The 25705-nt window shown below is 43.1% G+C and overlaps 1 protein-coding gene across 1 annotated transcript in view; it reads left to right on the top strand.

The window, feature by feature from the left end:
* The window catches only part of adgrl1a (adhesion G protein-coupled receptor L1a), a 102453-nt gene extending 76957 nt beyond the window's left edge, over positions 1–25496 (top strand). Inside the window, exons 8-25 of the mRNA XM_085454451.1 lie at positions 579–872; positions 3807–3910; positions 4859–5044; positions 5239–5277; positions 8721–8901; positions 9451–9573; positions 10465–10673; positions 10764–10937; positions 11510–11713; positions 12256–12476; positions 12764–12830; positions 13003–13094; positions 13223–13391; positions 13677–13832; positions 14920–15016; positions 17686–17808; positions 19195–19212; positions 19329–25496. Coding sequence (XP_085310577.1) covers positions 579–872; positions 3807–3910; positions 4859–5044; positions 5239–5277; positions 8721–8901; positions 9451–9573; positions 10465–10673; positions 10764–10937; positions 11510–11713; positions 12256–12476; positions 12764–12830; positions 13003–13094; positions 13223–13391; positions 13677–13832; positions 14920–15016; positions 17686–17808; positions 19195–19212; positions 19329–20239 — 3368 coding nt within the window. The 3' untranslated portion in view covers positions 20240–25496. The remainder of the gene's footprint in view (positions 1–578; positions 873–3806; positions 3911–4858; positions 5045–5238; positions 5278–8720; positions 8902–9450; positions 9574–10464; positions 10674–10763; positions 10938–11509; positions 11714–12255; positions 12477–12763; positions 12831–13002; positions 13095–13222; positions 13392–13676; positions 13833–14919; positions 15017–17685; positions 17809–19194; positions 19213–19328) is intronic.
* The last annotated feature ends 209 nt before the right edge of the window (positions 25497–25705 follow it).

Here is a 25705-nt window from a genome sequence, read left to right as displayed (position 1 = left end):
TGGGAACGCCACACTGCATTTTGGCAGTCCATCAGTATGAGAAGGCGGTTTGGATGTACTGTACATCTGAGCTGCATAAAGGCCTGTATGAAGCTCGGATTAGGCCCAGAGAGAGATGAGGCAGAGACAGACGGGCGGCAGCAGTCTGAGTTGCGTGCTGACTCTGCGTTTGATCAGTTAGGATTTTGTAGTTGTGATGGCTTGCTTTTATCTTCGCATTAGGTTTGGTTGTTAGTGATGGTGACTTCTCTGATACATTTGATAAATTATTTACTTCTCCCTGACTTGTGATGCTGCTTTCTCGCCATCTCCTCCCTCTGCTTCTCCTCCTCTCTGCGGAGAACTGGCTTTGAGAGACTCAAAAAAGTATTTGTCACCCCAATTATTGTCAGACTAACTTTTGAACTCAGCTTCTGAGAGACATCTTACATTCAGATGCAAGTGTCCTTCATTATCTTGATCTTAGCTTTTGGCTTTTGCTGTCAGGTTTTGCTGTTCTCTAATAATTCCCTTACAAGCCCTTTTAAGTCTCTCTCTTTTTCCATGTCTCTCTGTGATTTACTCTTGGGTTACCTCAGGCCCTCTGACCACCACTCAAGTGACCACCACTCTTCCAGCAAGGCCGTTCACCTCCAGTGCGAGCCCCTCTACTGCCCGCCCGCTGGCCCCCACCTCGCGCCCAATCGGTTCCATCAACAAGAATCCCGATCTTCGACCAATCACTGCTACTGTGCCTGTCACCCGCCGGCCACCTCACCCTCCTCAAGGCTCAGAGCCACAATTTTGCGAGACGAAGCTCGTCCGCGGTGTCCAGTGGCCAACAACACAGCGAGGAGAAACAGTGGACCGTCCATGTCCTAAAGGATCTTTAGGTGAGAAAAACCCGCGTGCATTTATTTTCAAACATTTGTTCTTTTTTTTTTACTCATCATATGAGCTTCAAGCATACTCGTACATAAAGTACCATGTGGGTGTTTGCCATATATATCAGCGCATGTGCCCAAGTGATAAGCACGTTTGGGCACTCACACTTGTTTTTTTCCGCTGTTGTTGTCTTCCATCCTTGCGTTGGTCCCACCAGTAGGCACGGTCCCCGAGGACTTGCAGATGAAAGCTCGTCCTCCACAAATGAAAGGCTCATCTCTCAGAGAAACAGAGCTGATTGAAAGTGGCGAATAATAAAATGAAAGACAAGGCAACACAGGCTTCACCTCCCTTCATGCTTGCTACTTTACTCTTAAACATCCAGCCGTCAAAAAACCTAAAACAAAACAAAAAACTCTGTAGTTGCAGAAAAAAAGAAATCTCCTCCATCTTTCTTCCAGTGTCTTTTGCTGTTTCTTTATGTTCTCTCTGCGTTAAATCACCAGCAGGCTTAATTGCCTCGTCTTGGCAGCGCTCTCAAACCTAATCTGTGGTCGATGGAGGAGAGTATAGAGAACAGTAACAGCGAGGAGAGAAAAATCAGTGGGAGAGAGAGGAAGAAGGGAATATGAAATGCAATGCCACATCTGCTCTGATCCTTTCGACAACTATGAAACGTTTGCTGCTAGGGCTGTGCGATATGACCAAAAGCTCATATCCCGATATTAAGACATCTATCGTTCGATAACGATATAAATCACAAAAATGTAACATTTTCTGTAAATTCTGTGAATCTCGGGCAGCTCGACTTGCGTGAAGTGTTTCCATTTTTATACATAAGTTTTCTTTGTGAGTATTTATTACACAGTGTGCTACGGGGAAAAGCCTGTTCTAACGTTTGAGTCTAAGGTTTATTTTTTAGCACCTGACGGCCAGAGATGGGCAGTAACGCGTTACTTGTAACGCGTTACTGTAATCTGATTACTTTTTTCAAGTAACGAGTAAAGTAAGGGATTACTATTGCAAAATCGGTAATTAGATTACCGTTACTTTCCCGTAGGAACGCTGCGTTACTGCGTTACTAAAACCGTGATTTTTTTTGCGAGAATGTCTCATGACAGTGACGTAAGCAAGTGCAACGTTGGTGACAGCAGCTGTGTGCAGATCAACAATGGATAATATATCGAGTGCGGGAGAGAGTATGAGCGTGCAGCGTTTAAAGTGTGGAAGTACTGACCTTACTTTGAGTTTGATTCCATAAAAAGTGACAAAAACATTAGCGTCCATCGTGCGTGGGAAGAAAACTTCTTTTTACAGCGAAAAAAACCCCTAAACTTCCGAGCAAGCACCGAGTAGCTACGACGTGATGGGAAACTCACAGAGACACTCGCGCGGATTCTTCAACTGACCGCAGCACACCTACACCAGGGTAACCCTCCGCCTACCCTGCTCCTGCTTTACAGGTGAAAATAGAGCAAAAGGACCGCTGAGTCTTTGACTTTATTTATTTTCTGCTGTGTTTTACTTGCATCTGTTTGAAAGAGTGAGTGAAAACACAAAAAATATTTTATTTTATGTGCTGGAATGTGTAGAAAATAGGTTTAAATGTTAAACTAATTTATTCAAGTCAGAGAATGTTGCATATAATTAAATGTTTTGCTTGATGCATAAAGTTAAAAGATTAAAACTGATAAAACAAGTTAAAAAAAGAGACTTTTCCATTTGATTACATTTTGTATGATGGATTATGTAGAAAAAGTAGAATTGGGCTGAAAGATCTATCACTTTATCACCTCTTCAGGTTGTAAATCGTGTTTTTAAAAAGTAACTAAGTAACTAAGTAACTAAGTAATTAATTACTTTGGAAAATAAGTAATCAGTAAAGTAACGGGATTACTTTTGGGGGGGAGTAATCAGTAATTAGTTACTGATTACTTTTTTCAAGTAACTTGACCAACACTGCTGACGGCTCTTTTTTGCTTCTCATCCGTAAATAATCTGCTCTTTCACGTGATTCAGTTTATTTTGATAAGTCTCAACAGGATCTTGAGCTTTATTGTGAAAGGTTTATGTGGAACAAGCGGACACGCGGTGGTTTTACCGTCATTGTTGCTAACGACAACGCATAAAAACAAACGCTTGTCTGTCTGTAGTGTGGTTATATTAAATGTAAGAGAAAGAGAGAACTTTAAGAAATTAGTAGAGCCACTACAGTGACCATCAAAACGATGAAAAAATATTGCCGTAAACAGTTTATTTTGCGACACCACGAAACAAACGATAGCGTAAAATGAAACAATAGATGTTTTTATATCATCATCCGATATATATCGTTATATGGAACAGCCCTATTTGCTGCATTGTCCCCTGTCCCATCTTCTCTCTTCCCTTCTCTGCCTTCTCTTCGCAACTTAACGTTGGTTATTTGTGTTAGCAGCAGACAGACCCTCCTCTGGTTTAATCCCCCCATGCTGTCCTTTCTCTGAACCCCCGTAACTGAACAGAAAAACTTAGCTGGAAATGAGGTTTGGTGGAAGGTGCTTTCCTTCAGGTGTTTGACAGTGAGAGATCTTACCTGATGTCTTTGCTGTACGACTGTGTGAACGGAGTAAGCATTATGTGCTACGTGAGGATGTATTCCTTTAAAGTCATTCTTTTTACATCATCGAAACCTTTTCTTACCCAGTCATTTTCTCCCTCACTTTCTCATTACCTGTACTTCATTATTTAACCTTTTTCACTTTTGACCCATTTTCTCTGAAATTCTGCTCTACCTCCTCCTTCCTGATTCTCTCTCATCTTCAAACACTTTGAGTAATTTTAAAATTCATTTCCTTCCATTTTTCTTGTTTAAAGAAAAAAAAATCTCCCACTTTTGAGACGCCTAATGCTTAATATATTTGCCCCCCCTCCCCCCCTCCCATTCTTCTGCTTTTCTCTAGGCATTGCTTCATTCCAGTGCTTGGCGGATCAGGTCATGTGGAACCCACGGGGTCCTGACCTTAGTAACTGCACCTCCCCCTGGGTCAACCAGGTAGCCCAGAAGGTGAGACCTGGAGTCAAACTCCCTGGCCATGGGTCTGTCCCTTTCCTGTGCCCCACTGCCCCGACTATCTTCCCTGTCCACCTCCACACACACATTAACATATCTCTAGGGCTGTCCTGATTAAAATACAGACTCATTTCAAGTGGCTCTTTATTACAAGGCATCTGCTCTTAATACTTAATTAACTCACTTTTTTTTTTAGGTAACATACCTTAATTACAGCTAGGGTAACTTATTTAAAAAAAAATCAGCCGTAGTGTCTCACAGCTTGCATAGAAGTCAGCCAATTCAATTTCATTTTGTCTTGCTTCGATCGTAGTCTCATATAATCCATTATACCTGTGCAGTAGCTAAACGTCATGGTCTCTAGATGATGCCCAGTGATTAACTTAGCTGACTGCTATTTAAATTTCCAAACTGTGTTACTAAATACTTTGCGGAAATCTGATCATTCCCCAATTTTGACAGTAATCAGATTTCACAGTCTATTCAAAGTGGAATTCGGAGTACTCTCGTTAACACAGCTACATTTCTGCTGGAGAAATTCTTGATTGTTTAGCCATGCATGCCGCTGAGCAGCTTTCCTAAAGGTTTTTTAAGTGTGTGCATGTGCCTGGAAGGGTAAGTAGCAGCGCTCTGAAAAGTAACATCATTGAAGAATCCATTATACCTTCTCCTTTTGGCGAAAATCAATCGCAATTGCAAGGCGGTTGCTAAGGGTGTAATTTGCAAGTGAAACAGGGTTAGGGAGAATAAAAACTTCATGATGTGTTGTACAAGGTCCATCTTTGTTTACAATGATGCAGGAAGAGCTGGTAATGAAGACGGAAATCTGATTACTGAAAAAACATCAAGCTGAGGGTTTTGTGTACAGAGCATGTGTATTGTTGTGGTTGTGGTACGCGTGAGAACATTTGAACAGTTTGGGGTTTGTGTGTTAATGTGCAGATAAAGAGTGGGGAAAATGCTGCCAACATAGCTAGCGAGCTGGTGAACCACACTCGGGGTCGGATCCAGGCTGGAGATGTTAGCTCTTCTGTCCGACTGATTGAGCAGCTGCTGGATATACTGGATGCCCAGCTTCAGACCCTGAGGCCTGGAAACAAGGAACCAGCTGGAAGAAACTACAACAAGGTAGAAGAGAGTGTCAACAGTATGTGCGTGAATAAAGACACACACTTGATGATAAGATATATTTAACTCAAGAATAAGAAAAGAATGCTTCGCGTCATGCAGATTTACTTAGCAGCTCATAAGCAAAAAAGTGGTTTCTGATTTTGTTTAGTTTTTTTTTTCTTAATTTCAGGCTTTGTTTTTCTCCCTTCTAGCTTCAGAAGAGAGAGCGGACCTGTAAGGCATACATCCAGGTAGCTTTCCTCTTTTATCTAGCTGCTTTACATGCCTGTGGAGTCGGACTGCTCTGTGACTTAGAATAGCTGAGGGAAGATAAATCCTTGAGCAGACTAGGCTTGTGGATGAAGTTTCTTCAGCTCTGTATTGTGATTGATAAGATAAGATAAGATAACCTTTATTAGTCCCACACGTGGGAAATTTGTTTTGTCACAGCAGGAAGTGGACAGTGCAAAAGTTATGAGGCAAAAATTAGAATACAATAAGAATAAATACAGTACACAACTGTACAGAATAGAATAAAATAAAATACTATATACAGTAGAATAAAATAAAATAAATATACAATAAGATAAAAATAGAATACAAATACAAATACTATATACAACTGAGTAAAAATACAACGATGACAGAAAGGATTATTGCACTTAGTATTATTGCACATGTATGGATGTGTATGCTTGATCAGTTAAAGTCTTTATTATGGAGTCTGACAGCAGTGGGGAGGAAAGACCTGCGAAATCTCTCCGTCCCACACCGTGGGTGCCGCAGTCTCCCACTGAAGGAGCTGCTCAGTGCTGTCACAGTCTGCTGCATGGGGTGGGAGATGTTGTCCATCAGGGATGACAGCTTAGCCGCCGTTCTCCTGTCACTCACCACCTCCACTGGGTCCAGAGGGCATCCTAGAACAGAGCTGGCCCTTCGGATCACCCTGTTCAGTCTCTTCCTGTCCCCAGCAGAGATGCTGCCGCCACAGCAGACCACACCATAAAAGATAGCAGAAGCCACCACAGAGTCATAGAATTTCTTCAGGAGTGGGCCCTCCACCCCAAACGACCTGAGTCTCCGCAGCAGGTACAGCCTGCTCTGCCCTTTCCTGTAGAGGGCGTCTGAGTTATGAGTCCAGTCCAGTCTATTGTTCAGATGAACACCAAGGTACCTGTAGCTGTCCACAGCCTCAATGTCCATACCTTGGATGTTCAGTGGTTGCAGTGGAGAATGCTTGTGCCTGCGGAAGTCTACCACCAGTTCCTTGGTTTTACTGGCGTTGATCTGGAGGTAGTTCAGCTGGCACCAGTCCACAAAGTCTTGAGTCAGTCCTCTGTACTCCTTGTCGTCCCCATCAGTGATGAGGCCGACTATTGCAGAGTCATCAGAGAACTTCTGCAGGAAGCACTGGGTGGAATTGTGGGAGAAGTCTGCAGTGTAGATGGTGAAGAGGAACGGAGCCAGAACCGTTCCCTGTGGGGCCCCCGTACTGCAGACGACCCTGTCCGACACACAGCCCTGAGTCCTCACATACTGTGGTCGGTCGGTGAGGTAGTCCAGGATCCAGGTAGTGAGGTGATGGTCCACTCCAGAGTTCACCAGCTTGTCCTTTAGAACCGAGGGAAGAATGGTGTTGAAGGCACTGGAGAAATCAAAGAACATGATTCTCACAGTGCTTCCAGCGGTCTCCAGGTGAGCGAGGGAACGATGTAGGAGGTGAATGACGGCATCATCCGCTCCAATGCCAGGCTGGTAGGCAAACTGAAGTGGGTCCAGTGATGAGCTTATTAGGCGCCGAAGCTGAGCCAGGACCAACCGCTCCAGGGTCTTCATCAGGTGGGATGTCAGAGCCACCGGCCTGTAGCTGTTGAGGTCCTTGGGGCGTGAAGTCTTTGGCACTGGTACAACACAGGAGGTTTTCCAGAGCTGTGGAACTCTTCCCAACCTCAGGCTCAGGTTGAAGAGATGCTCCATCACCCCACACAGTTGGTCCGCGCAGGACCTGACGACCCTCGAGCTGATGCCATCTGGACCCGCTGACTTCTTGCCATTAATCCTCCTCAGTTCCCTCCTAACCTGGGTGGTTGAGAGAGACAGGCTGGAGCCTTGTGTTGAGTGTGTATTGGATGCTGTTGTTGGGGGTGGGGGGGAGTGGGGGGAGGGGGGGGATGCTGCTTTTGGAATCATCACTTTTAGAAATTCTGGTTTGTTCTGGAAGGCAGTGTGAGTAAGATGTAGAATAACTTCTGCCAGACACCACGTACTAAATATTAAAGTATTTTCCAGAGCAGGGCAAGCTGCTCTTATAGTTTTTCTATTGCTCATGGTGTGCATATATGTAAAATTACATTTCAACTAATGAAGAAGTCATCTGTCTGTGATTTAATTGTGGCTTTTTTGCACTTTGAGTGGTCTTAAATGCATAGTAGTGCCCTTGGCTTCACTGTGTTTCACAATAAGGGACAATATCTGTCGCTTTGAGAAAATGTAATTTGACTATAGCATGAAAGGCAGCAGTTGGTGTTACTACACCCTTCTGTGCTTTTTCAATATTTGTGCAATATCTGTTGTTCTGAGGGAGCCGTAATCTAATATCAGGAAAAGGCCTTGTGTATGCTTCTCTGTAATGATGAAATGCGGCACTCTGCAGCGCAGTCTTTTATGTGCTTTGACCTGTCTGCAGCATATAGTAATATGACCCCACATCTTCTAATCTCAGTTGGTGCAAGATGAATGTAAAGGCTGCTGTGTAGTATGTTACTCGACCATTATTTTTTGTCACTTACTGCAAAGGTAGCTCACTGATCCGAGGATAAACGAAAAACACCCTCTGTCTTCTTCTTCTGTAGCTGATAGAGTGCATTCTGATGCTGAATTCATTTTCTTAACAGCAATGGTCTTTATTCCACGCAGCAGTCAATCCTTCATTTTGAGAGGCCTGAGCAAGAGAATTACATGATTCATCAAGCAGGCTACTCCAATAAATTGGATAGCTGATACAACCATCAAAATTGCCATTAAATGAATTGTAAGTGTGAAATAGAATGGTAATATGTCTTACATAGCAGAGTAATAAATGTAGTGCAAGGAAGTGGTGAGTTTCTCGGAAGTTATAGTGCAATAGACTTTGCACTTTGAGGTGCTAATGTTATACGGTAACACTTTACAATATAGCTCACAAAATGAATACTTACCAAAAAAGTGACAAACAAATCAGGAACTAACATGTTTAATGGCTAATAAGTACCTAAGACTTCTTTCTGAAAGAACACAATGCTGGAAACAGTGTTAATGAACCAGTGTCTAATAATTAGTTACTAGATAGAATTGGATTTACTCCGGATTGGGTTCTAAATGACACAAATTCAATAAGCAATAGCAGTTACTGCACAATAATGAAATTGTTATTTTGTGTTACCTGGTGTGCTATTGAGTAAAATGCTAAGTAGCTGCTAGGGATGCATCTGAACTTCATGATTACCTTGCTATTGCCTAACATTACATTTGTGTTCCTACTTGTGTTAAGTAGACAAAAGAATCAAAGCGAGAAACTTCCTGAAAAGTTAAATTAGTTCCTCATTTGTCACTTTTACTATGTATGTGCCATATTGTAAAGTGTTCTTGCTAATATCGATCATATTACTGATGCTATTGATGCTAGCATTAATGCTATGCCTTCTGCACGGGCCAGGCGGTGGTGCAAACAGTGGACAATTTGCTCCGTCCTGAGGCTTTGGAGTCATGGCAGGACATGAACAGCACAGAGCAGTCTCACACTGCCACCATGCTACTGGACGTCCTGGAAAAAGGAGCCTTCCTGCTGGCCAACAACATGTACGGGAAAAACTTTACAGACCGAGCGCCCAGCATTGGTAAGAAAACAGCAGTGAGGTCAAGATCAAGATGTTGTTTTTATTGTTACTTCTGTTATGAAAGCATAATCACGAATTTTTAAGGTAGAAAAAAATAAATCAAAAAGTAGCATTTTTTTCTCTTTTTTGCTTATATTTTATTTTATCAAAAATATGTAATATAAATCTTGTTAACTAGAAGTGCCTATCACTGCCTTTTACAGTGGCTGTCTGGATCTGTACCAACATTTTATGGGTTTGTCTTTTGAGCATGCCCAGCCGCTGCAAATTTAATGAAATTCGCTCTGGTAGTTTATGCTTAATGGTGAAGTAAATTTAAAACAAATCAGTCAGATACACAGGCCAGCAAACAAACAGCACTGAAAATATACCTCTACCTCAGCTTCTACCTTGGCAGAGGATTGTTGTACACATGAATTGAGGCCAGTACTGACTGCTGTTCAAATGCAATGTGCAGTTTTAACTCCAGATTGTGGCTCTAAATTTGTTTTGTGGTTGTTGTTTTTTTAATTAAAAAATATGCACCAATTTCTGTGTTTCTACCATCAGATCTCCAGGTGCACGTTGTAAACACAGAGATGGACATGCAGGACTTGTCCTTCCCGCAAAATTACGCCAGTGACAGCACCATCCAGCTTTCAGCCTCTACTATCAAACAGTACAGCCGCAACGGTCAGCAACCCTTACCCCATCCCTGTCTGAAAAATTGCACTGTCCTGTGCAGCCTCTCTCTTAATGTTTCCATTTGCATTTTCATGCAGGCTTAAAACAATCTGCACGCAGTTGACTAAGTTATTGGTTCATAATAATAGGCTAATCAGATTAACAAAAGCGCTGAGACAATTTCTTTTCTTGATGGTTTCTTAACAGCAGTCTTAATAGAATAGCTGGGGAGGCGTGTAGATTACAATCGGCCCCAGTCTGACAGAGCAATCTCAGCACTCCCTCTCTCCTCTCTTCCCCATCCCATTCCCTCGCTCCGTCTCTCTCCACCATCTTATCCCCCGCTCCCATCTCTCTCTTGTTTCTAACCCAGCACCCCTACCGCCCCAACCCCCAACGCCATTGCTCCCCTCCTCCTTCCATGGCCCCCTCATCCCCCTTTTCTGTTTTCTGTCTCCGCTTGGCTCTGCAGTGGGAACGAGATTAGAATGATTGAAACAAACGCACATGAAATATTCATATGGAATAATAAGAGATCTGTGAATGCTTGAGGGATGAATGTTCCATTGCCCTCCACATTAAATCTCGCTCTCTTCCACCAGTCAAAATGAAACGGTCCTTACCATCATTCTAACCTTCACTAACTCACTCTCTCTGTCTCCCTTTCACTCACCCTGTCACTCCCCACTCTCTGTCGCTGCCATTCTTCCAGCCCTTTCCATATTATGGCCCTTTTTCTGTATTTGGTTTCCCCCTCCCTCGCTTTCTGCTCTCCCCCCTTTTAAAATTTCATTTGTGTTTCCCATTTCATTTAACATATACCTTTCACCCCACACTTACTTTACTTTTCACTGTTCTATTTATTTTCCGGTATTAATTTGTCTGTTTTTTTATGTGCAGGACAAGTCAAGGTGGTATTCATTCTGTATAAAAATTTGGGATCCTTTCTTTCCACTGAGAACGCCACTGTGAAGATGGAAATGGAAGGACCAAACCACGATAAGAAGCGCCTGGTGGTCAACTCTCACGTGATTGCTGCCTCCATCAACAAAGAGTCCAGCAGAGTGTTTCTCACTCAGCCAGTGATTTTCACGCTTAAACATCTAAAGGTAGGCAAATTCAAATTTCTCATTTGTCATTCTGAAAGATGCACCTCCACTGATGTTTTCCTTCATCCATCTCTCTTTTTTGTTCTGCAGTCGCACAATTACAACACTCCAAATTGTTCTTTTTGGAACTACTCCGAGCGCTCAATGACTGGCCAGTGGTCATCGCAGGGCTGCAGGCTACTGGACACTAACAACACACACACCACCTGCTCTTGCAGCCACCTCACCAACTTCGCGGTGCTCATGGCTCACCACGAGCCCGACGTAAGTAAACAAGGGCGTGGCAGGCACACACTTAAATTGCAAGCCTGGTAATTTATGCAGACGTTCACTCGTGTGAGCATTAGCGCTCGCTCACTCTTAGTCACACACCCTCACACACATGCACATTAATGTTCCCTCTCAAGGCTGACAAGCTCTTTGTTTTGAATTTTCTCTTTTCCTCCTTTCACTCTGACATTCAGGGAGGCACAGGCTTACAAATTCATGTCCCTCTACTTCTAACTGACATTCACATGAATTTGAATGTCATGTATTTTTTTCAGGACGTCTTGTCTCTTGTCTTCACACTTTAGCTCCTTGCATATATTTGCAAATATTAAATAAGGCAATTTGGCTCTTTCTCTCCCCTCCCCCTGTTTTATCCATCCCCCTATTGTTTCTGCTGCTTATCTCCTATTCCACTATTCTTTGTTCTAAATTTCTCTCTCTTTATTTGTCCAATTCTGCTCCGCTGTCTCTTTTTCCCAATACTGCTTTATAACCTAAACCCTTGGATCTCCCTCCCTCCCCCCACACACCTTTGTTTCTTGCCACCGTGCAAACCTGAACACCAGGGACAGATGCACGAGCTGTTCCTTTTTGTGATCACCTGGGTGGGGATTGTCATCTCCCTGGTGTGTCTTGCCATCTGCATCTCCACTTTCTGCTTCCTGCGGGGGCTCCAGACTGACCGCAACACCATCCACAAGAATCTCTGCATCAACCTCTTCATCGCAGAGCTGCTCTTCCTCATCGGCATCGACAAGACCGAAAACCATGTGAGTCGGTAGCAAAGCAAACGGATACTTTCTATGGATAGAGGTTTACTTGTTTTCTTTGATATAAAATATTTTTTACCACCTTTGCGTTTACTGTTACATGTCCCCCTTTAAAGCTTAGTGTTTGTGCCCATTTAATGATACTGAATCACAAGATCTAGTTACTTTTTACATATTCCGGTTTGAAAATGGCATTAAGCACAACACAGGCGACTTTTTAACTTTTTTTTATTGAATGACTTTGAAGCTGAAATCGAGGCACTGTGTCATTATCCTACTCTATAAAACATTTACTGCACTGAGTAATGAATTACCACTCAATAATATGCACGGAGCCTGTAACCCAGGGGCAGCTTTTCATTTTTCCCTTGTCAGTGTCCAGCACTACTTCCAGATAGTAACTCCGTTCTATCCTCTTGTGGTTTCACTCAGTTATATACCTTAATCTTAACTGTATCTCCTCCTCTAACTTCATATTTTCTCTCTCCTCCTCCTTCTTCCCCTTTCCCTCTCTCTGCTTTCTCCATGGCTGCCACACTCAGATTGCCTGTCCCATCTTTGCTGGCCTTCTGCATTTCTTCTTCTTGGCTGCCTTCTCCTGGATGTGTCTGGAGGGTGTGCAGCTCTATCTCATGCTGGTGGAGGTCTTTGAGAGCGAGTACTCACGCAAAAAGTACTACTATCTGTGCGGCTACTGCTTCCCCGCACTTGTGGTGGGCATCTCTGCAGCCATAGACTACAGGAGCTATGGGACCAAGAAAGCGTACGTGTGAATACAGGCCTTTTGCACCTGCAGATTGAGAAGTAGGATTATGCTATTCCCCCAGATGGAAATGTAATATGCAGTGCCATGTGAAGGGCTCTTGCACCTCCCCACAGACTGTGTTCTCTGAACACACTTAGCCAAAGCTTGATGATTAGCCTTCATAAGATAATCCGCTGAGACAGAGAAATAGTGTGTGCATTCATGTGCATGAGCTCAGTGTGAGTGTACAGTTGTTTGTTGGTTTACTTGTGCATAACTCACTTGTTTCCTCTGTGCCACTCCAGATGCTGGCTGCGAGTGGATAACTACTTCATCTGGAGCTTCATTGGACCTGTTTCATTTGTTATTATGGTATTAGCTTTACTGTCAAGCAGTATTATTAGCTTCCATATTTCGATATCCCGCAGTCAGAAGTATTTCACCAGCATGCAATTTTGCAATGTTATTAACAATATGAAGTCAGTAATTTTGGACTAGAGTGCTCACTGCACATTATTTATTTCTTCCTATCGTCTTTCCTTAGCTCAACCTCATTTTCCTCATGATCACTTTGCACAAGATGATACGCAACTCTTCGGCACTTAAACCTGACTCCAGCCGCTTGGATAATATTAAGTGAGTTCAAATTACTCAGTGAGACTCACACATTTTTATTTTTGAAGAAAAAAGACATTTCAAATTGTCTTAGTGTATCTGTGCATCAACTCAGTGTTAGTTAATACCTCGTTCTCCGCTTCGATCAGGTCCTGGGCACTAGGGGCCATCACTCTGCTCTTTCTACTTGGCTTGACATGGGCCTTTGGCCTCCTCTTCATAAACGAGAATACAGTCATCATGGCCTACCTTTTCAGCACCTTCAATGCCTTCCAGGGCATGTTCATCTTTATCTTCCACTGTGCCCTGCAGAAGAAGGTAACAATTCCAAACTACATCTTAAAGGCACTTTATATAAATTCAATTAATTACGACTAAGCAGCTGAAATGTTGTGTCGATGAACAAATGGATGGATGTGCCAGTCTAATTGAAATTCAGTAGACGTGCTCAGAAATATTGGATTTTGTTTCATTTTGCTGTTGCTGTGCGATAAAAGGCTCTGTTGCTCCACATTCAGTTTAGCCTATAGAAACGAAAGTGTTTGTGTTTATGAGTGACTCTCAAACCTGTCCACTGTGCCGGTGGTGTTATTTTCTTTACAGGTCCATAAGGAGTACAGTAAATGTCTGCGTCACTCCTATTGCTGCAGCCGCACCTCTACCAACAGCTCCCACGGTTCGTTGAAGAACTCGGGCCTCCGTGCCAACAACCGCTACTACAGTGGCAGCCAAGCTCGCCATGCAGCAGCCCACAGACAGGTGCAGGCAGCACAGACCCACACATAAACACTCGCAAACATATCATCAGTGGAAAACACTGCTGAGTTTTAAAATGGTGTTTTTCTAAGAGCAAATAATGAGTAAAAACAGCCTGTGCAGCAACACGACTGTTTTAGTGGAACAAAATGAAAAATGTTATCTGTTTTTTTTTTTTTTAAACAAAAAAAAAAAAGTAAAAACAAAGCAAATCTTTTCAAAATTAGGCATGGTTTCTCACTCTGCAGCTACATTTTCTCCCTGTTTAAAAGGTCTCTTATGTAAGATTATGAAGTACAAAATGAGTATCTGCTGGGATTTGATTGCTCATCAATACCAGTGACTCACTGATTACTAAATGCTCTTGAATTTAATTATTTAACTTACTTGTCAGCCCACAGCCTAAGCCAAAAGGTGCAAAAGCAACATTTAAATAATTTTTTTTTTTATCAGTGCACACACGGAGCACATTTAAAGTGCGTTACATGATTTATGACGTGCAAATGATGCCCACTAATCAGTTGGCTTACTCTTATTTCTACTGTGAAAATTGAATCTTTATTTTATTTATTTTTTAAATGTTTGGCAGTTTTTCTAACCATTACTGAAAGCCGTTTGCTTGGGAGGCTTGATGACTCAGTTATAAAGATATCCTTTGTAGTCCACATGGTGTATATATAGACACAGGCATCATGCACGTCATTGGAAAATACTGTAGATGCTGGCATATGCGCAGCTGCACAGACACATACACAAACAATGGCAATTATTGCTCACAATCGGCAAACAAGCTTTTTCAAACTGTAATAACACTTCCAAACAACAATTACATCGGCTACTACAGTCATGTCTTACAAATCTCAAGCTTGTTAGCCTCCGTCACGATAACATGACAAAGCTGTGTTTCTCTTTACTCGACGCCTCAGTCTCTTTGTCTGGCGTGTTTGCCTATTGTTCTTTGCAGATTAGAGCGAGCCCCACAGTTTTGATTACAGCTGCCCCACTGAGTTACAAAGTCTACCCGCCGTGTTTCTATATTTAACTTGTTGTGTGTTTACTGCCACTCACTGCACCATGCTTCCTCTTCCAGAGTCGGATCCGCAGGATGTGGAACGACACGGTTCGGAAGCAGACGGAATCTTCTTTCATGGCGGGAGATATCAACAGCACCCCGACACTCAACCGTGGTGAGACCTCCCTCTCTATATTTCTCCCTCCATTAAATCATACTCGCTGAAATTCTCAGACACACGTAACGCACATACAGATTTACAGCATTTAACAAAGAAAATGGAGAATGGGAGTAGCGTGGACAGAGCCGTTATTCTTGGGTGTTAAATATGAACATAAAATGATATGTACATGTTCATGTCCTTAATGTGCTAAGATCAACTTTTAATGCTATTTGCCTTTTAGCTTTCCGGCAAGCTGGCAAAGAGCAGTCACCGGCAGCAACAGTTTAAACTGAATAACAAAATGTTTAAAGGCTGGTTGGTGATGGTTTGCAGTGCAGTGGCAGCTGCTTGTCAGTAAAAGCACTTAGCAGCTGCAGACCTACAGTATATTAAGCTCAGCTGCTATATTTTGTGAATATGTGTTAAGTTCGTCTAAGTGAGTTCACGATCCTGCATGAATTTCTCAGTTGAGCTAATTAAGCAGATTTATGTGTAATCAATTAAAAGGAAAAAAGAGGCGGCGAAGACACTTGACTACAACAGTTATCGTCCAGAATGATTTTTTTGACTTTCCTTTGCCACGAGAAAAGGTTGTGAAGACGTTCCCAGGCAATTATTGCCGCTCAACAACCAAGAGACATTTTTTTAATTTTCTTTTTCCTCATTTTACTTTGTAAATTAGACAAAATCACAAATCACCAGCTGTGTGATGTTTTTTTTCAGACACACGTGCTCCCACTTTTTGTGTTGCATTGCCAAATCTTGTATATTTGTGCTATATTCTCCTTTTAAAAATATATTTCCCACAAAATAAAAAAGAAATAGACAGAAATCTTGATATCTCTGTCCCAGTTTTCAACTCTTTTAGCTATTCCATGAGATCGATTTCATCCAGACACACATTAGTGATGCATGCAGTCCCCTCCGAACTCCAAGCAGCACACGAAGAGGGCAAGATCAAATATTTAAGACGTGAAGAAGTAAAAAAAAAAAAAAAAAAAAAAAAACAGAAGCATGCATGGAGTCACTGATTGTCTCAGCCTAAGCAACTGGTGGCGTCACTGCCGCAGCAATCAGTGACACTGAGACGATCAAGGTTGGCTCAGGTTCAAGATTGGTTTGGGGAGGGGGGTGGGGTGTTGATCATGACACAGAGGCAGTCGCTAAATCAGCCGTCACTCTCTATGCTAATTTCATCCATTTTGTTTTTAATGAACTGATTAGTGTGAGCGAACAGGGGGTAATTATTCTAATTGAGGAGAGTGACAGGAGCAAGGCAGGGGGTGAGGAAGAGGTGAGGTGTGCTGCGAGTGAGCTGGATGGATGAAAGGTGGATGTGTGTGTTTGTGTGTTTGGTGGGTCGCTTTCTGGGTCTTTTCTTCAAGACAGAGCAATCACCAGGCCTGGAAGAGACACACACTATGTGGATCACTCTATGGTACTCTGTCAGAGACAAACAACTCTGCTGTGAAGCCTTTATTTTCTTCACTTCTCTGAAAAGTTTGGCAGAAAGCGGAAGACAAAAGGGAGCACGGGAGACGAAAAGAGAGATGTAGAATAAGACGCTATCATGGAGGAGTAATTAAAAAGGCAGAATCTGGAGGAGAGATGCTGTGTTGTTATCACTGGCATCTCAGATCTCTTTGATTTCCCCACTTCACTTCTCTATGAACCCCAATCTCTTCCTGACAATAGTAATCGGTCCCGGAAAAAAAAGGCCTACAGTATATGCGCATACACACATAGAGCCTCCGATGATTTGCCTTGCCCTACTTTTCCTCCACACTTAAAGCGGCTTTCTTTAATTTTCTACAGGATATTCCTGTGTGGTGCACACAGACAGCTAATCCCAACTAATTTGGTGGTGTTTGGACAAAAAAAAAACTGGCACAAGGAGCTGAGAAAATGTGGTTGAACACAGCAAAGCAAGCCAGGGAATGAAGAGAGAGGGGTTTGTGTGGCACGCCAGAAAGATGGACAGAGGAAGTGTAAGAGGAGTGGAAATGACAAATAAATAGCTGTGTGTGAGTGCATATTTTACTTTTCTAGAATTCCCTGTTCCCTTTCTGTGTGATGAACGGGTTGCAGGAGACCTGAAGGTTGCACTTTGCCTTGGACGACTCTCCGTCATGCTGTCCTATTTTTAATTTCATGGCATTTCTGTTCGAGTTGCCTCAGGCCCGAGCCATACATGGGCTTTATACAACATTCTCAGTGTGCCATTTCTTTGAATTATATTTGTCTTGTAGTGGCATTCACGTTTCAGTGTGAAATTAACTGTTTCTATGGCTGCACCCTTAGACTACATAATGGCATGCATTACTAGTCTCTCCCATCTGACTGCATTGTCAGATGGAAAAAGCGAATAGCAACGCTCTAAACAGTACCTTTCCCCTGCAATTGTATTTTTACTCAAAGGTTACAATCAGCAGGCATGAACACGGTGGAGAACACTGTGAAATGCATTACTCCATAAAGCACTGGCATAACAAAAATAGCCCCATCTGAATAAACAGTAAATATTTTGGTGATTCCAGATGTTATTAGAGTCTGGAAATGTGCATTTCAGAATGTCACACTTATTGTGTGCCATGTTTCTGTGCTTACTTTGCATGCCTTTGGGGCAAATTTATGATTATTTTTATGATGATGTTTGTACTTTAAATGTTTGTGTCTTGCAGCAACCATGGGGAACCACCTTCTGACAAACCCAGTGTTACAGACTCGCTCTGGTACCTCTCCTTACAACACTCTGCTGGCTGAAAGCTTCACCCCACCCTCACCTGGTGTCTTCAACTCTACTGGTTAGCTCCTCGTGAACACTTCACTCTGTGTGTGCAGTTTTGTTGCTGTATGTGTGCGCGTAGAGTATGTGCTCAGCTTGCTGTCCTTCTGTCTGTTACTCTGTCAGCAGTTTGGCATGGTGTATACATCCAGTGTGTGCGTGCATGTGCGTGTGTCTCTGTATTTTTTGTTTTTTTTTATCCAGACTATGTAGCTGTCAGACAGATTCACTAGGCTGAGCAGAACAGAGCCAAACAGTGCCTACAGCCTAACCAGCCATCTGGTCAGATCTTGAATCTTCATGAGAATAGCCACAAATTGATTAGAAGTTTAGCTACAGCTGTGACTGCCAAAATCTTTAGGATGGTTTTCGCTTTCCAGTCAGAAAAAGTCGGCTTAAAGCATGCTGGCTGCTGAAGGCGAACAGACAGCTTTGTGAAAATGAACAGTCCATCTGGATGTAGGTTGTTCAGGTATGTGTGTATTTATGTCCTTGCTTCTGTTTCAGAGTGGGACTCAGCCTAATAGCTGTGTTATTGCATTGCGGTGTTCTAGCCCGGCTCTTTGAATGCCAGTAGCTGCAGAATAAGACATGTCTTGTTAATTGCTCCACTATAGTACCAATATTCACTTGGTAACTGAGAAGTATTACTGTGTGTAGCTGTTTCCTGCACACCCGCAGAGTATCAGCCTAAGTGTCTGAGGACTGAAATTTAAGGCGGCGTTTCTTTTAAATATTTTAAAGCCTCTCTGCACAATACGTCAAGGCTGATGGCCACAGGCCTGGCAGCCAAGTCATTTTTAGAAGAGAGTGGTAGAGGAGAGGGAGAGCACTTCATTAGAATGTCTAATTACCCACACCACCATCGAAGAAGAACGTTGATTAAAGTCGTACTACACATTAAATTTTAAAAATGAACACGCTTCTCACTTTTTTGTGTGACTTTTGCTTTGCTGAGATAGTGATTTGGTATGAGGGGGCGGGAGAGAAAAAAAAGCACCATTTCTTTGGTGTGTGGAAAGAAGTTCATAAAATAAACATTACTGCTACTGTACAAGCTTTTGTATGAATTATGTATGTATCCAGGTATCACTGACAATACTAAATAAATATCCAGAATATTTTTCTTGAACTTAGATGTACGGTAAATGTTGGAGGAAGGTGTCAAAAAAACGGGACTAAGTCTGCATAAATCAGAGGTAATGTGACCGCGGATGTGTTTGGGTGTTTGGCAAGAGTTGGTTGGTGTTGAGAGCGGGAGAGACAGAGAGAGGGGGAAGGGATGGAGTAACAAGGATGCTTTTTTCTGCCACCTATGTTTCCCTTTTAGAAATGTTTGAAAAACAGTTGCTTAATACTGCCTTTTATTTTATTCACCCCGCATGACTTTCTCTGCAATGCACAGGAACCTTTCGTGACCCAAGTAAGTATAATGAACTGTTTTCTTGCCTCACTAGAATTTGATTCGCAATGAAACAAAATAACAATGGTAATAATAATAATAATACGAAAACCCTTTGTCCTTTTGTTTGGATCCAGAGACTACATTATCTAAGCCCCGTGACCCGTGTGGAATGGAAACCCTGCCCTTGAACGGTAACTTCAACAACAGTTACTCCCTGCGTGGTGGCCCAGCAGGTGGAGGTGGGGGCAGCTGTGACTTCTTAAGTGGTGGGAGTGGAGAAACTCCCCCACCCATCTTTAATCCCCGCAGCTCAGAAGCTCTGGGAGGCGGAGGCGTCAGAAGAAACCTCTCTGATGCTGCGGCCTTCGAGAAAATGATCATCTCCGAACTTGTGCACAACAACTTGAGAGGTGGTGTTGGAGGAGGAAGTGGAGGAGGTGGAGGTGAAGTAGGAGACAGAGTGTATGGCAGCCTGGCCAGAGGACATCCTCACGGTGGAGTTGGTCGGGGAACAGCAGCTGGGCCGGACCAATCTGCGAGTATGGACGAAGAGGAGGACTTTCTGAGAGAGGGGCGGCAGCGTACGCCACAGGATGTAGAGCTGCTGTATAAAGCTCTGGAGGAGCCCCTGCTGTTACAGCGTGCCCAGTCAGTCCTTTACCAGAGCGATCCAGAGGAGTCGGAGAGCTACACGGCCGATCTCACAGAGAGCCTGGGCCACAGTGGCCAAAGTGCTGGTGGGCAGGGAGGCAACAGAGCGCCTGATTCTCCTGCCCATGACTCCCTGTACACCAGCATCACCAACCTGCGAGACTCACCCTACCCTGACAGCAGTCCTGAGCCCCTGGAGGTGGTGCCCCGCTCAGCTCAGCCCCCGGAGGAGCTGTACTACAGCTCCGGGAGGCCTGCCCTGGGCTCTCGTGGGGCCCCAATGCAGACCTTCTACCAAGCCCCACCCCGGAGACCAAGTGGGGAGGGACACCAGGCCCAAGAGCCTGTCCACAATGAGGGTGATGGACAGATGCAGCTGGTCACCAGCCTGTGACTGGAGGTTAAAGAGGAAGTTGGGGACTAATGTGATGGCCAGAGCCTCCTCCTAGCCCATCTCTCTCTCGGGTCTCTCCACTTTCTGCTTGTTTGGTTGCCTTTCTTTGTCTTGACTTTTATTTAACTAACATATGAGCAAACAAATTGACTTTCTGGGGGATACATGGCTGACTCTGCAGATGCAGGCTTTATCTTCAACCCTCCCCAGTCTTATGGAGATGAGGGATGGGTGTTTTTCCACAGAGTGTTCATCGGCTCTGTCTAACCCCAGTCGTCCCCAGTTCTTCTGGTACCCTAAGGCCAAGTCCAGCACTCTGAATGTACCAACCCACCCCCTTTACCTTTTGGATTTTTCAAAACTTTAGAAACTTTGTTAAAGCTTTTTTTTTTTTATGTAATTTCTCTTCGAGCCTGCCTCCGGAGATGGCGATATCATTTTATATTTTATCTCATTTCCCTTTCTTACCATCCATAGGTCTTTTTCAAGTCATCATTTGATAGGAGTAGTTAGCTGTGGAGACAGGGAATATAGTACACTATTATAATCTAAAATATGTCACACAGAAAGCTCTTCATTGTTGCCAAAAATATCTTTTATTGAGCCAGAACAGAAACTAGAACATTCACAAGGCAAACTCACGCACACATATATACTTTCACCCATCTACAAGTGCTCATTACTGAACATCAAAAGTTAAAAAAAGTACCCCGTCTAAGTAAAAGGGAGCAAGAGCTTTTGTTCCAAGCAGGCAGGGGGAGCTGATTTAGGGTAACTGCCTTCATTTTTGCGTGCTGTGAATAGACAGCTCTGTACAGCGGTGGAGTGGAGGTAAAGACAGAGACTGAGGAGGCACTGCACCACCCCTCCAGAACAGGAGACCCTGCACCCTTAAGACTGGCCAATCCTCTCCACTGTTCTCTTTGGTCGTTTGCTTTAGGCATTTTGAAAAGTTAAATGACTGTCTTGCTGTTGTTTTGAACAGAGTATTCAATTTGTTGGTCTACATCCTCGAGGGGCTGCGAGCGCGGATTGGTATTGCCCCCCTCCCCTTGTACTTTGCTGTTAGAGCCTAGCCAGTTGAAGTGGACTCGATCCCTGTGCGGTGCTGTGACAAGCAAGACTGTAAATGTCACAATCGCACCGGCCGACCAATTGGTATGACCGTGTACATAGGAACAACACATGAATCTACTTTATTCCTACTATGTAAATAGAGACACCAGATGATCAAAAGCAACAAAAAGTAATAAATACTATGAGAAATGACTTCTTGTACTGCAACAAACTGACAAAAGAAAAAAATAATAAAATGTTTTGGAGTTTGTGACCTGAATGATACACTCTATCTCTCTCCCCCATTGCTTGATCTCTCACTCTCTCGCCGTTCCAGTAGTGTTTCACTAAAATTCCCTAGTGATCAAAAGGCAGTGGTAGAGAGAGAGAGATTAAGATGTGTAATAGGTTTTATTTATACAAATGAAAAATGGAACAACAAAAAAAATCCTGGCACAATTTTTATGTGATATAATCCATTACATGTTGTTAATGCTTGACCTTTGACATTCCCTGGGTGGAATTGGCAAAGGCAGCGGGAGTGGGAGGTGCGGGGCAAGCGAGATAGATGTTGTCAAATGTCATTCTGTGCCTCACAAAGCACGATAAAGCATTGTGGGTGAACGACAGCATCCATAAAGTGATTTGGTTTGTTCTTGTATTATTTGGAAGATATAACCAGATTACGTACTTTTAACAACATGGGGTTTTAGCATGTATGATAATGATTTGCATTCAGAGAATATTGCATTTTGCTGTTTCTTAAAGATAGTTTCAGCATTACTCCATAACCTAATGTGACAACTCCTTATTTTCCTGTGTGCATGTGTGTAAGTGCGAATGTATCCGGGAGCCTGGGTGTGTCTGATAAGTGTCTGGTTTGTGAGCGCGTGCGTATGTGTGTGTGCGTACACATTTGAAAGGCTATTTTTGTGACTTGACTTGAATGCACATCAGAGAAGGAGGGATACTCATCTCAGAGAGCTGCCATTACTTTTCTGCCTCAAATGGAAGTTGCTCTTACCGCTGCGTTCAGGTACAAGGAGGACAGGAAAATTCAGACTGCCTCGAGAGACAAGAGGTAACACTATAGCATGAAAATGACAAGCAGGGTTGACCGATCGCGAGGAACACGTTTCCAATATGCCACCTTATGCAAGCAAAATGAGCTGTCTAGGGAGAGCCACTTGTGAGACTCCTTTCATCTGGCTGAAATCTATTTGACCTTTTAAAAGGAAGAGTTTCCTTTCCTTTACCCTTTATTTAAAAGTATTTGTTATGGTTTATTTATCAGATTATATATCTATGGAATATTTATTTACATTGATTTATTCATGGCACTCTTTAACTATTGCCCCCCAAACCTGCAGCTACAAAAGAGTGTGATGTGTGGATACGACGTGAGCAGAAAATAGATGCATCCACTGCAGTGTGACATTTGGCTAGGGCCTGAGTGTCCCACTTCTAAGAGAACCCAAAGGACAGCTTTTTAGCTAAGGCTCCTGGGGCTGAAAGCGAGCGAGAGAGGGGTTAAAGACAGATAAGGGAAGGGGATTACACGGATTTGCCGCCGTTTTTCCTTGCTATTCTGATCATTTGTGTAAGTAACATTGTATGGGACACAGATCGTGATGAGGCTCAAAGGAAAAGGTTGCGGTATCATCACTTGAGCCATAGGGGAAACATGTGCAATACTGGTCTGATGATACATGCGTCACTTGGATTTGTAGCTTCAGAGCTGTCGGTTTACAAATGAAGAGACAATATGGACATGTGTTGGGCTCTGCTGCGGCGCGGGACTTGTGGCTGAATTAGCGGTGGGGGCTCGGTATCATAGTAGCACTCACTGGTCAACTGAGGACAACTTGAATGTATTTTAACAAGCAAGACTGAAGATAAAACAATTCACTCCAGGGTGGAAGTGTTAATGGGAATCTCAAGATGGCCATCATTATCCGTATCCTTTGTTCTCAACACCATCATCATTATCCTGCTCTCATTGTATTTGATATAACTTGCTGATGCTGATCTCCAGTGTTCAGCTGGGACTCGCCCCAGGGGGAAACGCTGTTTAGACAGACACTCCCTTTGCGAAGAGGAATGTGCGTCACCTTGGGCCTGCTTCTCTCTCTTTTTTCTTTTTTTTTTCCAGCACTACCCAGGGCCCTCCCCCCAAAACTCATCCACATTTTAATATCAATCTCAGTGGACTCCATTAGTGCAGCACTTCTTTGAGAGTGTTAATTTGTTTTGTCAAAAGCTTTGTTTATCCCAGATTAATATCTCAATAAACAGTGGAGGGCTGCACTGCTGTAAATGATGGTGATTATACAGGAGAAGGTTCGCGGCCCACGCTGTCGGATGGAGGCTCTCACAATGGGAGTTTCTTCACCATTCAAAGCCCTTCAAACCTCTGATTACAATAATAACACAGTGGGTACTAATTTATTGTTGTGAACTCACTCTCGCTCACCTCCATTCTCTTGTTTTCTGTCTAGATTTGCAAACCTTCCAAGCCAGTGGCAGGCCTGACGTGTGAGCTTTAGTGGTTATGTGGGAAGTTGTTTAAAAGGTTGGATGCCCAACCTTTGACACAGTGCTGTTTCACCCCTGCAGCTTGTGCCATTGTTCAGTCTATCATTAGACAGCGGTCCCAGCAGGACTTCAGTCTGTTCACTCACAGTTGACCCATTCACACGCAGACATTTTTGTGTGGACCATATCACACCAGGAGGGCGGTACAGAAGCGGCAGGACAGCGGTGTGTGAATTCAACAGCGCCAGAGGAGCAGAGGGTCATTGTGTCTGCAAAGACTGGCCCGTGAGGAGGACTGAGGAGGGACAGCATCAGCAGAGATGTCACAGATGTCACAAATATATAGCCATAGGCGGTGAGAGAGGGAGGGACGGCTGGTGAGAGGGGTTTGCAGTGAGGCTGTGCAGGAGCGTATCTGGAGATAAGGAGATGGATGTGCTACTTTGTTTCAGATTGCTTTCTGACGGTGGTTTGCAGACCAGAAGTTATTACTTTATGGTTTAAATTGATCAAGCTGGCATGTCAGATCTCAAGTTCATTCATAAAACAAATCTGCCTGTGATGGAAAGAAAGATGATGGGATTGTTTGAGCTAACGGATGCTTCCTTTAACAAAGAAAAATGTGAAAATGAGACCACTGCCGCATCAGCCAATTAAAGCACGATTTTTACAGTGCCTGCAAATGCACCATGATTTTCCTAAAGAGATTTTTAAAGAGCAAATATAAACAAATCATATGGTAGTACTATTTTGTTATTGATTTCTTCTTCTCCACATGACTCCTTTAAAGTAGTTACTAAGACTCTTTAGAGGTACTGGATGAACACAATAATGAACTTTTGCTCTTTAACTTTTGTGTTGAGTATGTGTCTGTGGAGCTGTGCCAGCATTTCAGGAAAGTTCTGATCTTTAATACACAGCGTGGTACCAGCAACACCCGGGGCTCCTGGACAACAAGGGTTTCTCCAAACGATTAAACATGTTGACATTATAAGGTTCAAGAATAAAACAATTGACACAGCTGGAGCAGGCTGAATCTGTCTTTTTCTTTCTTGCTTGAGGTTTGGGGGGAGTTGAACAGTTCCTACGTGTACCTGTTCATGGCTGTAGTAATCTCACTCCATGATCATCCATGGGACAGGCCAAAAAATTCAGCCCCATGTGGTGTCTGTCACCAGATGTATAATATCTGGCTTCAGTGGTTATGGATGGGATATCCTGATGATCATCTGAGAGCTGTATTAATTAGCTCAGTACAATGGAACTTGGTCAGTATTACACATACCTGAAATGCTTAACATTAAGGAGGTAAATCATTGGGTGCTAGTGGTTATTACATAGCAAGCTATATGGCAGCGTGAGCACTGACATTGTGCCATGTGGGGTTCTACATATAGCACCATATCTAGAGCTTTCTGTGATTTTTCTATGAAATGGATAATTTAATATGTACTGCTGAGACATTTGTAAACTGAGGTAAATATAACACTTTGGTTTTCTTTTAGGAATCATGTTCATTTGTCTTATTTGATTTTTGTTTTCTCACACTCATTGCTTTGATAGCTGTTTGGGCCAAAGGGGATGATTTTCTGTGAGTGTTTCCATCATTGCAGGTCAAAGCGACCTTGTATCAGCACATATTAATAAAAAAACTATTTAAAATATACACTGTTCATGCTTGAAGGTTTCTTGGGGAATGTCTTGAAGGAGCTGTACTGTGGTGCACACTTGTGTGTATGTGGTTGTGCACTGATGCACAGCATAATTGCTTCTGTACTTGTGTATGTTCCAGCGTGCTAAAAGAGGTAACCAGCAGAGAGAAATTGTTATTAATCTTCCGCTTTTCTATATGCATATAAACTTCAATATGTGGTT

Source organism: Copadichromis virginalis, linkage group LG4 (genome assembly GCF_057382275.1).
Source record: "Copadichromis virginalis isolate Kocher_CV1m ecotype Utaka linkage group LG4, C_Virginalis_male_GT1.1, whole genome shotgun sequence".
NCBI classification, from domain to species: Eukaryota; Metazoa; Chordata; class Actinopteri; order Cichliformes; family Cichlidae; genus Copadichromis; species Copadichromis virginalis.
Note: the sequence above shows the minus strand (reverse complement) of the source record. Positions and strands in the feature narration are given on the sequence as shown.